The following is a 16,110-nucleotide window of genomic DNA, read 5'->3' on the forward strand; positions in this document are numbered from 1 at the left end:
ACTGAAACTGTGGCGATTTTTGCAGCCAAAGCAAAACTGGCAAATGTTTGGCTCCACCATAACATTTCCAGCCCTCCCCAGCATCTCCAGGCAAAGATCAGCCCTGGTTTTATTGACCTGTGCCACCCCTCAAGTCTTAGAAATCCTCTTTTATTTTTATTTTATTCCCCACTCTGCCCTCAGAGGGAAGATGGGAAATCCCTCTGCTTTGGTTGCTTTGAAAGAGCTCAGCTGCACAAAGTGCTGGCTGCTTTCATCTCCAAACTTTATTTTTGTGACATAAATAGTGAGGATTCACCTCTTGTATCTCCTCATCCCCTCTTCAAAGTGCTGCTTTATCTCCACGAGCACCTCTTATATCACAGGACAGATGTGGAGCATGACTGAAAACCACACTGGAAAGGAAAAAAAAAGGCTTTCTTTTCTTTTTAAAGGAATAAAAAAGTCTCTCCTGGCTGTAGAGGTGAGGGACAAAGGGGAAGAAGTGCTGAACACGTGCTCTGAGCAGGGTTTTGCACTTTGGATCTGTCCCAAGGTCCCAGTGCCCACTCCCTGGGAGGAGTGAGAAGGGAATGGAGCTGTGATTGCCCCACTCCTGGGCAGTCCTGCAGCCCTGTGTCTTTGTGAGCACACAAAACACTCCTCAGACTGGGCACGGGGATGGCCCTGGCCAGAAATCACCCCTGGAATCATCACCTGGGGACATGTGGAGAGGGGCAGGGCTCCCCTGCCCGAGGTGTGGCCTTGCCCTTGGCTCTGGGCAGGGCACAAGCAGGATTTCCCTGGTGTTTCTGTGTGTTAATAACCTGCAGATACTGGGCTTCTCTGCTCTCGTGGAACTGTTGAGTAATTTAGGCTGGAAAATCCATGGAGTCCAGCCATTCCCCAGCACTGCCAGGGCCAGCAGTGTCCCCAGGTGCCACCTCCACAGGGCTTTAAATCCCCCAGGGATGGGATGGGACTTCACCTCTGTGCTCTGTGGGTTTTGGCCACAAGGCCCAGGAGGCTCCAGACCTGCAGGAGATCCCTGGGCAGAGCAAGGAGAAGAGGGAGCAGCAGCACCTCAGTGACCATTTCTCCCCATCCCAAGGGATCCTGGTGTCTGCAGCCTTTGCACAACAACGGCTTTGATCTTCCTGCTCAAAGGCACAAAACCAAACCAGGCTTTCGTGTCCTCAAAACAATCTGGGAATTGAAGTTTGCACACAATTCAGAGTCCACATTAAAGTCCTTCACACCCCCTTTTCCAAGGTGTCCTTAAAACAGAATAACATCCTTTGGTGCATTCTCTATGGGCCTTTCCTGCTCCTTCTTCTTGGAATATCTGGCGTGGTCGTAGAAATAGATGATGATGACAGAAGCAATGTTCAGGAAAAGGACGAGCAGCATGATCCAGTAGGAATATCCATAGTTGTGTTTGGATCCAAGGTGGTCCTGCAGGGAGCTGGAACAGCTGTGGGCCAGCTCTTCAGACAGGCTGTTCCCTTCCACGTTCACAGGGAAAAGGATCATGGCTATGAGGGTGAGGACTCCTGGAAAACAGAAATGCAAATTTTAGAGGAGGAACTGGAGTACTATTTGTGTAGTGACATTTATATTATATTATATTATATTATATTATATTATATTATATTATATTATATTATATTATATTATATTATATTACATTACATTACATTACATTACATTACATTACATTACATTATATTATATTATATTATATTATATTATATTACATTATATTACATTATATTATATTATACTATATTATATTATATTAATCATATATCTAATAATATATCATATCATATCATATCATATCTAATCTGCTTTAATCCTTGCCCTAGTCCAGAGATTTAAATCAATTTATCTAATATTAACAACTCCATGGGGGCATTTAAAGAATTTTTGCCTCACCCAGCAGTATCTGAGAGGTGTTTTGATATAGGCAGTGATATAATCTAAAATTATTAGATTCTCACTGATTATTCTTAGAAAAGGCCGTTTAATTCAAGGTTTTTTTCATTTCATTTAGTGCTGATGATTATTGTGTAATCGCCCCCTTGGTGATTTGTAAATGTCTGTTTGATACGAGCCCAAATTCATGGATGGGCAGTCTCACAGTTGGATAAAATCAAAACAGCTGGATAGATATCATAGCTGGATAGAGATCACAGCTGGATAAATGTCACAGCTGGATAAAGCCCTGAGCATCCTGGTCTGTGCTCAGGGTTGGCCCAAGAGCTTGGACTTGGAGACCTCCTGTTCTTTACAACATGAATTATTGGATGAGCTTGGGAGAATCCAAAATGTGATGTCTTATTAGATCGGGGTTTATTTCTTGCAGCCTCCCAAATGTAAAAGTTCAGCTGCTTTGACATTTATCTAAATATTGCTGCTGCATCTCTGCTTTCCTCGTGCTAACAGAGCTGTAATCTCTGAACTTTGGTGGAACAGCTCCATTCCTCCTCTCCAGACACCTCATCCTAGCCCAGCTCGTGCTGAAACAGCTTCATTTTTTATTCAGGAGAGCACTGCTAGGAGAATTAGGCACTCCAAGATGACCTCCCACATTAAATGATGTGTGATTTCCCATACAAAATGCACCCACAGCAAAACAACCTTCCAGGTCACAGCACTTGCAGGGCTGTTAAAAGTAACCACAGCTCTCAGCCAACACCAGAATTTGTTTTCTCCCCAAAATTTCATTTTGGCCAGCCCGTGGTCCTTTCATTTCAGACAGAGCCTGCAGGTTCAGGGGCTGGGTCAGGAAAAGCCTTCCCATGAGATGAGACAGTGATCTGCTTGTCTCAGAGGTGAATAATTGTCTAATTGAGCTTTGTTCACTTTTCCCACTGTGTTTCACAGCTGTTTCAGCATCTGTGTTAAAAAATGGGTGATTTTCACACCTCCACTTGTAATAATTAAGATTATCTGCACTGTTCCCTTGCCACCAAGGTCTGGTTTTGTCCCCAGGACAGGGGGATGATGCTGGGGACATTTCCCCTGGACTTCAAGAGCTTTTGAAGGCCAAAATACCCATGCTGAGGTACTCTGTAATCAGATGTATTAAAAGGAAATGATTCAAGTGCAAACCCATCATTAGAGGAGCACCTAATCCTCTGGAGAGGAATTGAGTGTGAGAGCTGAGTGGTGGCCAGAGCAGCACAGGGGGGCTGGGAGCAGCCAGGCTCAATCCCAGCAGGAATGAGGTTCCCACCTCCAGCCTCTGAGGCAGCTTCACAGCTCCAATGACTCAGCATCTCCACCCTTTTTTTTTATGTTTAAATAAGTTTAAACTTATTTTCACCTCTGAATTTTTATATCTTAAAGAGGCAAATAATCTTTGTCACAGCTCACTCCTCCAAACTGCTGCCTCCCTATAAATACTATCATATAAATATTATTTGGTTGCAATATAGTGTATTTTAATCATATTTAAAAGGTGGTTTTCAGGTGTGCCAGGAGGAACAGTTAAGAACCAAATCCAGGAAGCAGAATGTGTTTCCAGATGTTTCTTCGTGCAGATCTATGTTCCTTAATGTCGGAATATGAGTATATGTATGTGTATAAATAAATGTATATATATATATATATATGTATATATATATATGTGTATATATATATATATATATATATATATATAATGTGTGTATATATATATATATATGTATATATATGTATATATGTATATGTGTGTATATATATGTGTGTGTGTGGGTTTTATATAAATATCTATATATGTTATATCTAATATATATGTGTGCATGTTTTATATATATGTTATATTATAAATATTTATATATATATTATATGTTATCTATATGAAGTATAATATGTAATATTGTAATATGTAATATATAATATAATAGAAAGTAGATACAATATAATATATAATATATGATATATAATATATAATATATGATATATAATATATAATATATAATATATAACATAATATATAACATATAATATATAACATATAACATATAACATATATAATATATAATACTATATACTGCATACTATACAATAATTATATATAGTGTATAATTATAAAATATATATTTTAATATTATATAATATATATAATATAATATAATATAATATAATATAATATAATATAATATAATATAATATAATACAATATAATATAATATAATATAATTTATATTACATTATATTATATTATATTATATTATATTATATTATATTATATTATATTATATTATATTATATTATATTATATTATATTATATTATATTATATTATATATAGGGAATATATATATATATAAGGAATATGTAGATAGATAGATGATAGATAGATAGACAGAGAGATAGAGATAGAGATAGAGATAGAGATAGAGATAGAGATAGAGATAGACAGATATAGATAAGGAATGAATATATATATATATATAAATAATGTATATAAGGATGAGAATGGCACTCACCACAGAGGGAATTCCAGGTGTAGACTCCGATGGGTCCCAGGAATGTCTGGTAGGGGTTGCTGACAGCGTTGGTGCAGGTGAAGCCAGCGCTGAGCAGGGAGCTGAGCAGGGCCAGCACCAGCATCACGATGGTGGCCACGACCAGGCTCCTCCTGCTGCTGCTGCTCAGGACCTCTGAGACTGCAACACAGAGGGGCAGGGACAGAGGAGAGGGTGATGCCTTGGGGTTCGAGCTTTTATGTTCTTCAAATCCTCTAGTGCTTAGGGTATAACTAAACTCCAAATAAAGTGTAGTTAACTGTCTTCATGTCTTGGCCAGAAAAACCAATTCCTCTAAGCCTGAAACTCAACACCAAATGATGCCTTAAATTTTAGCTTTGATATTTTCCAGATTCTGTACTGCATTAGTGTATAGCTCTGAACTTGTTATATTATACACTATATGTAGTCTATATATAGTAGAATGACTATATATACCATTTTCTAAATACTACAGTAGTAAGCCTATATATACTATATATAGTATATATAGTGTATATAGTATATATACACTATAGAGTATATATATGATATTTTATATATAAATATATAAAATATAATATATATAGTATATATAAAATATATGGTATATATATGTATAGTGTATATATAGATACTTTACATCGCATATAGCATATATAGTATACTATATATACATAGTATATGTATGTATAGTATATATGTATAATATATATAATATATATGTGTATATATAATATATATTATATATATTATATATGTGTATATATATAATATATATTATATATATAATATATATTATATAATATATAATATATATAATATATATTATATATATTATATATAATATATATAATATATATTATATATATTATATATAATATATAATATATAATATATATGTGTATATATGTATCATATATATATGTGTGTGTGTATATATATATATATATATATATATATATATATATATATATATACACACGCACACTTTATAGTCTTGTATATATGAAGTTTAATAACACATATAAAGTAAGTAAGTTGTCCTCACAGCCCAGGCACACACAACAATCCTTTTCCAGCCTCAGAACTCAGGACACCACTGCAGCTTCAGCCCCAAAAAGTGTAAAATAAACAGGGAATGGAGGAGAGCAGCCTGGAGAGTGGGACTGCATCACCTGGAGCTGTAATTGGACAATTAACCCCAATATGGAAATGGAGCAGAACAGATAAAAGTGTGAAAACTTCTGACTCATTGTCCATCTTGGGTGGAGCCATGGCTGGACTCTGGCACTGCCCAAGGTGTGTCCTGTGAGGCCTTTGAATAAATCCTTTCTTTATTCCTTAACTCTGACCAGCCTCTGTTCTAGGCAGCCTCTCCAGGCATCACCTACAGCCTCAGGTCCCAAAAAATAGAAATAAAAGTGAGTTGGAGAGGAGTAAACTGGAGTAAATTACTACATTACCTGAAGCTGTAATTGGAGGATTAACCCCTGATATGTAAATGGACCAAACTTATAAAAGTATGAAAAATTCATGACATTGGTCCATTTTGTGTGTAAACCCTTGGGGATGCTTTGTCCTGAAATGTACCTGAAAGGCCTTCATTAAATATTAAATATTCCCACTTTTATTCCCTTTATCCTGTCTGGCCTCTGTTCTAAAGGCATCAAGGAGAGAGCCCCAGCTTGTGCCAGAGGGGGTTAGATTGGAGATTTGGGAAAGTTTGCTCCCAGAAAAAGGGTGGGGAAGCACTGGAACAGGGAGTCACCATCCCTGGAAATGTGCTGAAGGCGCGCGGCTGTGGCACTCGGGGACGTGGTTGAAGGTTGGATTCAGTTATCCTGGAGAACTTTTCCAACATTAATATCCCATGGTTCTCTGGTAACCTGCCCTGCCCAGTCTGGTGGGTTTGGAAAACCTTGTGACTTCCTGCCAGGGCTGTAATTAAAAGCTGAAGAGCAGAGGTTTGGGTGATCTCAAGGGACTGGGATGGAGAAAGTGCAGGAGGTTTGGACACAGCAGTGAACCCAAATCCCACATGGGGTGAAGGTACCTGGGCTGAAATAAATTCTTGCCTGCTAATCCTGCAGTTAGCTGGGCAGTAAACTTCTGTTCCTTAATACTTCTGTAAAAATTTCCTCTGGACGAGGCCAGACAGGAATTTTCTGCCTGAACTGGATCAGAAATCTGGGTGTTCCTCTGCCAGTGTCTGGTCACCTCCACAAATGCCTATTTAAAACTCTGCTCCAATTTAAAACTCTGCTCCAGTTGGATTTCCTTTTAAAATAGCAGCAGTCATGCTGCTATAAATGCAATAAATGTGGCAGGGAAAACCTTCCCAAAACCCACTGAAGCTGCTGCCTGGATGGGTCAGGTGCATTTGCAGGACAAATAAATCTGAGTGTGGTCATCCGTGGGCAGATGAGGATGGTTGAGCTCATCTCCTGACTGGATCTGTCTCCGTGCCTTGCAGGAAAATCTTGGTGCAGGCAGGACTGCCTCCTTTCTTTTCCAACAAAGGAGCAGCTCCTGCTGTTTTCCACCAGGACAGGACAGGACAGGGTTCATGGAGGGTTTGGTTCCCACAGGGCTGAGCCCTGATCCCAGATCCTGCTCCCTCTCCTGTTCCTCACCTTGTTCCCAGATCATTCCCTGCTGCAGGTCCATGGCTCTTGTGGCCAAACCCTTCAGAGCTGTCACCAATTTTTGCCTAAATCCCTCCAGTTCCTCAATAAGCTGCTGGTAACAAGACACTCAGCCCAAATCCAATACCCTCAAAGTGTTGTTTTTTGAGGTGAATTATTTCCCTCCTCAAAATTTAAAGATTGAAAAGGCAGCTATAATGTGCTTTATATTGTAAAAAATACAGTGACAATGTTTTGGAGCTCTGTTCAAATAGATGTTGTGAGAGACAGACTTCAGTAGGAAAACTCCCTTTCTGTGCTGTTCTTGAACAGAGCCTTTATTGCAAAATATTCAGGTACTGCATAACTGGGAGGAATCACAGCAGAAAAAAAAAATAGTAAAAACCCCATAAAGAGGAATAAACATAATAAAAAGAGCTGTTGGCAAGGAATGAAAAGGAGATTCCTCTCACATTTTATCTAATACTGCAGTACAAGTTAATTTCTGCTGGAGGCACCGGCAGGTGAGGCTGTGTTATGGAAATCAGCTGTAAATTTAAGCAATTTTCCTGAAAGAAAGGGAAGCAGGGGATATCACTCAGTGGAATGGAAGTGAGCAGGTTGTACCCTGCACTCAGGCTGAAGCAGCCTGGCCATCACCTGTGATCTATTTCTTGCAGAAGAAATAAGTCTGGAGCCAAACCAGCCAGGCTTGTGTAATTTCCCTCTGGCAGCCTCACTTAATTTTATCTCTCAGAACTTCTCCAGAACTGCCTGGCTACACCTCCTGCACCCCTAATTGATCTTGTTTGTGTCTGGCACTGAGCTGCAGTGTAGGGGGTGGCATTTTGGCAGCCTCCAGCTGTTGTAGCCGTGTTTGCAACAGCACAAGGCTTGAAAGAAAATGCTCTTTTCATGGCAGCTGATTCTTTTTGAAATCCCTAAATAAAGCAGTCTGTGCAAACAGAAGGAATCTCCTGCAGCTGATCTATTTGAGTGGGATCAAACTCAAATATTTTGAGTGGTAACCTGCAGCTGGATAACCTCTGGATATGTGTGAAACAACATTTCTGGAATGAAAAGAGGGTCTGCTCAGATTTCTCCTTAATTTCCTGTATCTTCTTCTAGTTTTCATCCTTTACTCTTACATGTTTGGGTAGGATTTTTCCAGACTTTCACTGAGCTTAGTCAGCCTTCCCAGCAGCTTTTCCAGCTCTGCCATCACCCATGACACATCAGGGATTAATCACTGAGAGAAGCCCAAACAAACACAAACTCCCGAGGAGAGAGCTCAACAGAGCTTCCCCACTTTGCAGGAGATCCCTGGAAACTGATGAGAACACCAATGAATCCCAGCCACTTCCAAGCTTTTCTCGTGTATTTTAGAGGATATTTAGGTTTTGTCATTTATTTTAGAGTATATTTAAGTTAGAAAGGGAAAAGGTTCCTGTGTGCTGAGGTAAATTTGGAAAGCCTTCCTTGGGTGTTGCTGGCTGCCAGCAGCTGGATAAATCCTGGCATTCCTTGGGTGTGGTTCTGCCTGAGCCTGGCTCAACCTCTCCCTGTTTGACTTGGACCAGCCAAAGCCATGCCCAAACCTCCTCTGAGTGACATTTTACTCCCAGCTGGTTCCTCTGTAAGACAAATCACTGAAACAGCTCAGGAGGGCTCTGGGGAGTCTGGTTGTTAAATAACTTTTGCATTCTGCCATCCCCAGAGCCTGAGGAGTGGCTGCAGTGATTTATTGCTCTGTTAAGGCTGGGAAAGAGCCACCCTGGCTGGGCACTCCATGCACAGGGCACTGCCAGAATGGCATTCCTTTGTCTTTCATCTTTATGCTTGAAAATTTATTTGAATATTGTGGTTTCTAGAGAAATAAGGGTTTTGTTTGTTTGTGTTTTGGTTTTGTTTTTTTGGGTTTTTTTTGTCTTTTTTTTTTTGTAAAGGGTGTTGATGATCTGCTTTTGACCAACCACTGATAAAAGTCAGCTTGGGCTATTGCTGATAATAATCCCCCAAGTTCTTGACTTTGATTTACCCTTCAGGGATTGTCCTTCTTTTCCCACCCCTCAAACATGAAAATGCCATTTGAGAAACGCACGTGGGGTGCACAGCAGAGCCCCCAGGCAGGGCACAGCTGCTTTTCAATCATGCTGTGATTTTAAGGGATGTTTAGAACTCCTCTTGTTGATGTCTGAAATGTTGGAATGGAGAAAGCTCAGCACTTTGTTCCTCCATAGCACTGGAAACCCATTTATTTCAGGGTATCAGCAAAGGAAATGCATCTCCTGCAGTAGGAGGACAGGAATATAAATGAATTTGAAGAGAGAACATGTGGAATTCTAGGAAGTATTTTTCCTATTTCAATTATAAATGGAATAGAATGAATGGACAGATTGGTTTGGGTGGGAAGGGACTTTAATTCCCACCCCAGCCATGGCAGGGACACCTCCCACTATCCCAAGTGCTCCAGCCCCAGTGTCCAGCCTGGCCTTGGGCAATCCAGGGATCCAGGGGCAGCCACAGCTGCTCTGGGCACCTGTGCCAGCCCAGCACCCTCCCAGGGAAGGATTTCTTTAGCAAATAATATAAAACATGACAATCATGCTTATTCCAGAGCCTAAGAATTAATTTCAAGTCTGTACTTCTCATTCTGGATACCTGCCTGACAGAACCAGTGGGGGATGTGGAAAACCCCAAATTGAGATTATTGATAAAGAATCACTTTCCTTCAGCAGCTGGGGAAGGAAACTCACAAATCCAGCAGCTCACTGATTTTGTTCATCCCTAAATAACTGATGGGGAGAGTTGAGATCTTTTTGTAAATGTTCTCTCAGCATTTGATAAATGATAAGCACAAAACCTCAAATCTTGTGAGGGAAAACCCAACACCACCAATGCAGACCATGCAGAAACTGAAACCTTTCACTGATGCCAGAGTGTTGTGAGTTCGTTTCATTAATTCTAATTAAAATCGATCTGGTGGCAACACCCAGGCCCTGGCACTGGGCTGTGGGAGCTGCCTCAGACAAAGGCAGGGCACAGAGCCTGGCCTGCAGCCAGCCTGGAACCTCCTCTGCCATCGGCTCCCCAGGGCAGGATTCCACCTTTCCCACAGAGCCACATCAAAATCAGCTGCCCACATGGCTCAAGGTATGGGGCTTCAGCCAACTGCAACCACATTTAATTATTTTATTTCTTTATTATCAGTTACTCTTCTAAAAATCGCTCTTGTAATTCTGCCGTGGCTGTAATAAAATAAGATGGAATGATTTGGGATTTTGTACTTGTTATGTAACAATGCCACCCCATGCTCCACCTCCTGCTGGGAGTGCTGCTGTGCCCGGGGTTTCATGAGAACAGGAATGAAATGGGATCCAGTCCAACATGGGGACTGGTTTGTGCAACACAGCTCTGCCACCGTGGGAATTCAGGTGTTTCTGCTGCTGCAATTTCAGGGATAAATCAGGCTGGGGAAGAGCCTAGTTTATTAGGCTGGAGGTTTAGATCTGCTGCGCTGGGACATCGCACAACAGCCTACCAAAAAATGAAATTATTTCTTGAAGAATCTTAAAATCCCAGATTGGTTTGTGTTGGAAGGGACCTCAAATCCCACCCAGTTCTACCCCAGCCATGGCAGGGACACCTTCCACTGTCCCAGTGTCCAGCCTGGCCTTGGGCACTGCCAGGGACCCAGGGCAGCCCCAGCTGCTCTGGGCACCCTGTGCCAGCCCTTATATCTAATTTAAATCCATATCTCATTTTTTAAATTACTTGACCTGCTCATATTTTTGGTAGCTTTCTTTTGAGTGGTTTATCTCCCTTTCCTGTGTGTCACCAGCATTATTGCTCTGAACTTGATGAGGCAGCAAGGCAGATAAAATAAGTGCAAACCCTTGATCCTTGCAGCAGCTTTCAGGTTTATCTCCCCTTGGGTGTTGCTTTGTGTGTTTTGTTCTTTTTCCTGCAGCAGCTTTCAAACCTTTATCAAAACGGTGCTGATTCAGTAGCAGGCAGCAAAATGTTTAAAGTCAAAACAATAAATTAACATCATGAAATGGGAAGGTGAATTAGGTTTGTAAATCCCTTAATTAAGTGATGAGTGTTGCTTTTCTGTTCCTCACTGAACTTCCAAAAATCAAAGTCAATTTGACAGAAAGCCCCATTTTGTGCTTTTTTTCCCTTGTTCCAAGGTGCAGGCCAAGACCACAGGTGGTAAGCTGTTATTGTTGAATTTCTGTGCTTTTTGGGGGGTCTTATTTTATACCACTTAAATCCTCCACTTAAATTCTTGTTCTCACTTCAAATGTGAGTCCATCAGCGGTACAACTAAGAAGCCCTTGGGCTTGGGTTTGGATATTGGGAAGGAATTCCTGCCTGTGAGGGTGGTGATGCCCTGGAATGGGTTTCCAAGGAAGGTTGTGGCTGCTCCTGGATCCCTGGAAGTGTCCAAGGCCAGTCCAATTCCTTCCCTGTATCCCACCCAAACCTGAGATCTTATTTGTGCTGCTGACAGACCTATCCATCTTAAAATAGTTTAAGTAATTTTGAAATATGAGATATGGATTTAAATTACATGTAAGGATTGGCACAGGGTGCCCAGAGCAGCTGTGGCTGCCCCTGGATCCTTGGAAGTGTCCAAGGCCAGTCCAATTCCTTCCCTGTATCCAACCCAAGCTAAGATCTTACTTGTGCTGCTGATGGATGTATCCATCTTAAAATAGTTTAAATAACTGAAATGTGGGATATGGATTTAGATTCGATTTAAGGACTGGCACAGGGTGCCCAGAGAAGCTGTGGCTGTCCCTGGATCCCTGGAAGTACCCAAGGCCAGGCTGGATGGGGCTTGGAGCACCTGGATGGTGGAAGGTGTGGGATGGGGTGGGAATGGGTGGTATTTAAGCTCTCTCCAAACCCAAACCAGTCTGGGACGCTCTGATCCACTTCCAGCCGTGCCAGCACTTACCTTGGAAGTTGGTTTTGGACACCTGCAGCCCTGCATCCACGAACTGCTCACAGGTGCCGCTGAAGAGGCCGTAGGTGAGGCTGATGGTGACGGTGCTGCCGAGGCCCGAGAAGCGAACCTCGCTGCTCACCCACTGCGGCGTGGCCAGCGCCACGCAGATCACCACGAAGGAGCTCACACACGTGCAAAAGGCAGAGGCGAACATGGAGGTTTTCTTCCTGGATGGCATCTTTGCCCGGATTTTTCCCCCCAGTTCAGAGGATTTGGTTCCCTTGAGTCCCGTGTACCATGAGGGTGATTCCTCCTCGGCGCTGTCCCCGCACCAAGTCGCTCTGGTAAACTTTAAGCAAACAGAAGTGGCAATAAAAATGTAAAATAATTGAACTTTGCCCTGGGGAAAAGGTGTTGCCATGGTGACAGCCAAAGCAGCCTGGCAAAGGCCGCTGGAATTGTCCCTGGGTGATTTATGGTCCAGGCCGAGGCGTCGCTTCCCAGATCGCAGCCCTGGGCTCATCCCGAGCCCGGCTCTGGCACCTTCCCAGCTCCTCCTGGACTCCCTGCTTCTTCCCCTTCCAATCCTGACAGCCAGCCTGCCATCTGCCCACCTCTAGCTGATCTCTCTCTAGTATGTTATGATAAAGTTGTAAAATGTTCCTTCTCCATTCAGACTGCCCAAGCAGCTACCCAACCATGCCTTTGGGGAACCTCTCAAATTCTTTAAATTTCAGAAAACATGGTGTGGGTCTTGCCTTTTGGTGGGGTAAGAAGATTCTATCTACTGTCAACAGATAGTTTTCTAAGATCTATAATTCCTAATTAAATTCCATGTATTTTCACAGAAAAGCTCCTTGACTCTTGCTTTTTGTCAGGGAGGAAGCAAATACCTGGAGCAGGGCTTTATTTCAGGGAAGCAGTGGATAAGTACAGTGAGAAATCCTGGAAAAAATCTATTCTGGACTAGAAACCAAGGGAATATATTCATTTTTTAATCCCAGCTGACCTAAACAGTGACCAGACAACACAATTTCAAACAGAACCTTCCTTGCTGAATTAAAAACTGGAGCCAAATTTCAAGAATTTCAGATAAACTCAGTTCCCATCATCTTGGCCTGAAACCTGGAACATAAATTAATAATTTATTGCCAGTGTAGAGTAACAGAGATTCCATTAGCTTTTATTTCTATTAATTATAGTGTCATTATCCCACTTTATACTGAAGCCCTGCTCCTGGATCATCCAGAGACTTCTGAATTAACCTTTAGGGCACAATCTGTGGAGTTCTTGTCCAGAAGCTTCTCTGCTGTGTCCTGTGGTGCCAGAGAGATTCCTGAATTTTTTATGGATTTGAATAGCCAAGAATTTCTCAGGAGGAGTAAATACCTGGGAAAATATTAATTCTGCAATGCAATGCAGAATTGCATTTTCTGGTTTTATGAGTTTTTTGATCCCAAACTTTTAAGCAGTAATTAGATTTGAGATCCATGGATTTTATTTCTATAGTCTTGTGATTTTTATTTTATTTTTCAAACTACTTGAGACTTTGATGATATCTCTGAGGTCATTATTTATAGGAATGTATAAATATAATTTTTTAAAATTAAGTTTTATTCCTAAATCATCTAAGTGCTTCATTAACATAGTGAAATCAGTCGGGATTTGATTGAGGCTCTGAGGAATAAAGGGAAATTTCTTACCCTGTATAAAGTAATAAGAAACCTGCTCACTTTTTGTTCTGTACCCAGTTAAAGTTTAACCACAGAAATATGGGGAGCTCTGTTTGGCTGATCCACCTCTCCAGGTTCATTAATCCAACAGTTCTATTCTCCACAGGACATAGTCCAAGACTTTATAATCCAAGGATGTTTTCTAATAAACTGAGCTGGAACCTGCCCTCCTGCCATCAGCAGTGCCACCTGTCCCCTATAAAATATGGCTTTAAAAATTCAATATTTAAGAGCTGATATTTGTCTTGGTAAAAACTTCCAGGGAATTATTCCTCAGCTCCTTCAGTGTTGTTGAATTGAGCAGGCAGCCCTTTAAAAACAGAGAATAGCAGGGACTCAGAGCTGTGAATAGCCTGGAGTTCCTTCCTTGCAACCTGACTCAATTATATTGGATTTTTGGTGACTCAGCTCAAATGGTTATGGCTCAATCATTGAAACTCTCCTGTGGCTCAGGGAGTTGCTCTGGAAATGAAACCATAATTTGCTTTTCTCTTGCTTGTCACCTTGAGGTTCATTCTCTGCCTAGGCTATGATATTCCTTGTCTTTTTTTTTTTTTTTTCCTCACAGCTCCCTGTAAAAGCATCATAAACCCTGGAATTAAAGCTGCAGTTTGACAGGACGCTCCTCATCTTGAGAGGCAGGAGAAAGGAGATTGGTTTCCTCTGAGTCAGAGAAAATATTCCTGATCAGCACCTCCTCAACTCTGCCCCCACAGACCCTGACTCAGCCCTGACAGCAACCAAAGCGAAAAATCAGATTATTGGTTATGAACCAGGGGGGCAGCAGAGATCTGCAATCCTTTCTGCATAAAATCACCCCTTGTTTTTAAATCGTGCTGATGTGAGCATTTCCCTTCTGTTTAAATCCGTTTGCTTCAAGCCAAAAATACAAAAGGAAAGTTTTTAAATGCAAATTTTTTATCTATTCTTTAATGTTGCAAATACATTCTTGCATGGGGAAAAAATATCTTATGGTGGTTTGCTCAGAGTTCCAGAAGGAGCAGAGATTGGGGAGGAATTGTTCTCCAAAGAACATCCTTTGGATAGTTTAATTTTTATTTTAGATAAATTGTAGATTATATAAAGGAAGTTTATTGGATTAAATATTAAGATGGGTTAAATATTAGGATTTATTTAGATTTATTTATTTATTATTTAATATTTAATATATTTTTAAAATTAATCTATTATTATTTTAATTTTTTTTTAGTTCATCTATTATATATTTTTATATATACTATATATACTATATATACTATATATTTATATATAGTATATAAACATTCTATCATTTATTGCTTATTATTTTTATTATTATTTCCTTTATGTTTATTTATATTTATATATTAGATTACATATTATGATTTATTTAATAGATTTAAAAAGAAGGAAGGGAAGGGAAGGGAAGGTGAGGGAAGGGAAGGGAAGGGAAGGGAAGGGAAGGGAAGGGAAGGGAAGGGAAGGGAAGGGAAGGGAAGGGAGGGAAGGGAAGGGAAGGGAAGGGAAGGGAAGGAAGGAAGGGAAGGAAAGGAAAGGAAAGGAAAGGAAAGGAAAGGAAAGGAAAGGAGGAAAGGAAAGGAAAGGAAAGGAAAGGAAAGGAAAGGAAAGGAAAGGAAAGGAAAGGAAAGGAAGAAAGGAAAGGAAAGGAAAGGAAAGGAAAGGAAAGGAAAGGAAGGAAAGGAAAGGAAAGGAAAGGAAAGGAAAGGAAAGGAAAGGAAAGGAAAGGAAAGGAGGGGAAAGGAATAAGGAAAGGAAAGGAAAGGAAAGGAAAGAAAGGAAAGGAAAGGAAAGGAAAGGAAAGGAAAGGAAAGGAAGGAAAGGAAAGGAAAGGAAAGGAAAGGAAAGGAAAGGAAAGGAAAGAAAGGAAAGGAAAGGAGAGGAAAGGAAAGGAGAGGAAAAGGAAAGGAGAGGAAAGGAAAGGAGAGGAAAGGAGAAAGGAGAGGAAAGGAGAAAGGAAAGGAAAGGAGAAAGGAAAGGAAAGGAGAAAGGAAAGGAAAGGAGAAAGGAAAGGAAAGGAGAAAGGAAAGGAAAGAGGAGAAAGAAAGGAAAGGAGAAAGGAAAGGAAAGGAGAAAGGAAAGGAAAGGAGAAAGGAAAGGAAAGGAGAAAGGAAAGGAAAGGAGAAAGGAAAGGAAAGGAGAAAGGAAAGGAAAGGAGAAAGGAAAGGAAAGGAGAAAGGAAAGGAAAGGAGAAAGGAAAGGAAAGGAGAAAGGAAAGGAAAGGAGAAGAAAGGAAAGGAAAGGAAAGGAGAAAGGAAAGGAAAGGAGAAAGGAAAGGAAAGGAGAAAGGAAGGAAAGGAGAAAGTAAAAGGAAAGGAGAAA

At 40.7% G+C, this 16,110-nt stretch overlaps 1 protein-coding gene across 1 annotated transcript; it reads right to left on the minus strand.

Annotated features, from left to right (window-relative positions):
- Window positions 1-1,257: 1,257 nt before the first annotated feature.
- On the minus strand, window positions 1,258-12,296 carry CLRN3 (clarin 3). Its single transcript, XM_058029592.1, has 3 exons — window positions 12,068-12,296; window positions 4,457-4,636; window positions 1,258-1,532 (listed from the first exon to the last, which is right to left on the minus strand). The coding sequence occupies exons 1-3, from the start codon at window positions 12,294-12,296 to the stop codon at window positions 1,258-1,260; spliced, it is 684 nt and encodes a 227-aa protein (XP_057885575.1).
- Between the last annotated feature and the right edge of the window lie 3,814 nt (window positions 12,297-16,110).

This window comes from Melospiza georgiana, chromosome 8 (genome assembly GCF_028018845.1).
Source record: "Melospiza georgiana isolate bMelGeo1 chromosome 8, bMelGeo1.pri, whole genome shotgun sequence".
Lineage (NCBI taxonomy): Eukaryota > Metazoa > Chordata > Aves > Passeriformes > Passerellidae > Melospiza > Melospiza georgiana.

Coding starts and splice junctions, on each gene's coding strand:
- CLRN3 (XM_058029592.1), bottom strand. CDS start 12,296: ATGCCATCCAGGAAGAAAACCTCCATGTTCGCCTCTGCCTTTTGCACG. Junction 4,637..12,067: donor GTCCAAAACCAACTTCCAAG/GTAAGTGCTGGC, acceptor TCTGTGTTGCAG/TCTCAGAGGTCCTGAGCAGC. Junction 1,533..4,456: donor CACCTGGAATTCCCTCTGTG/GTGAGTGCCATT, acceptor TCTGTTTTCCAG/GAGTCCTCACCCTCATAGCC.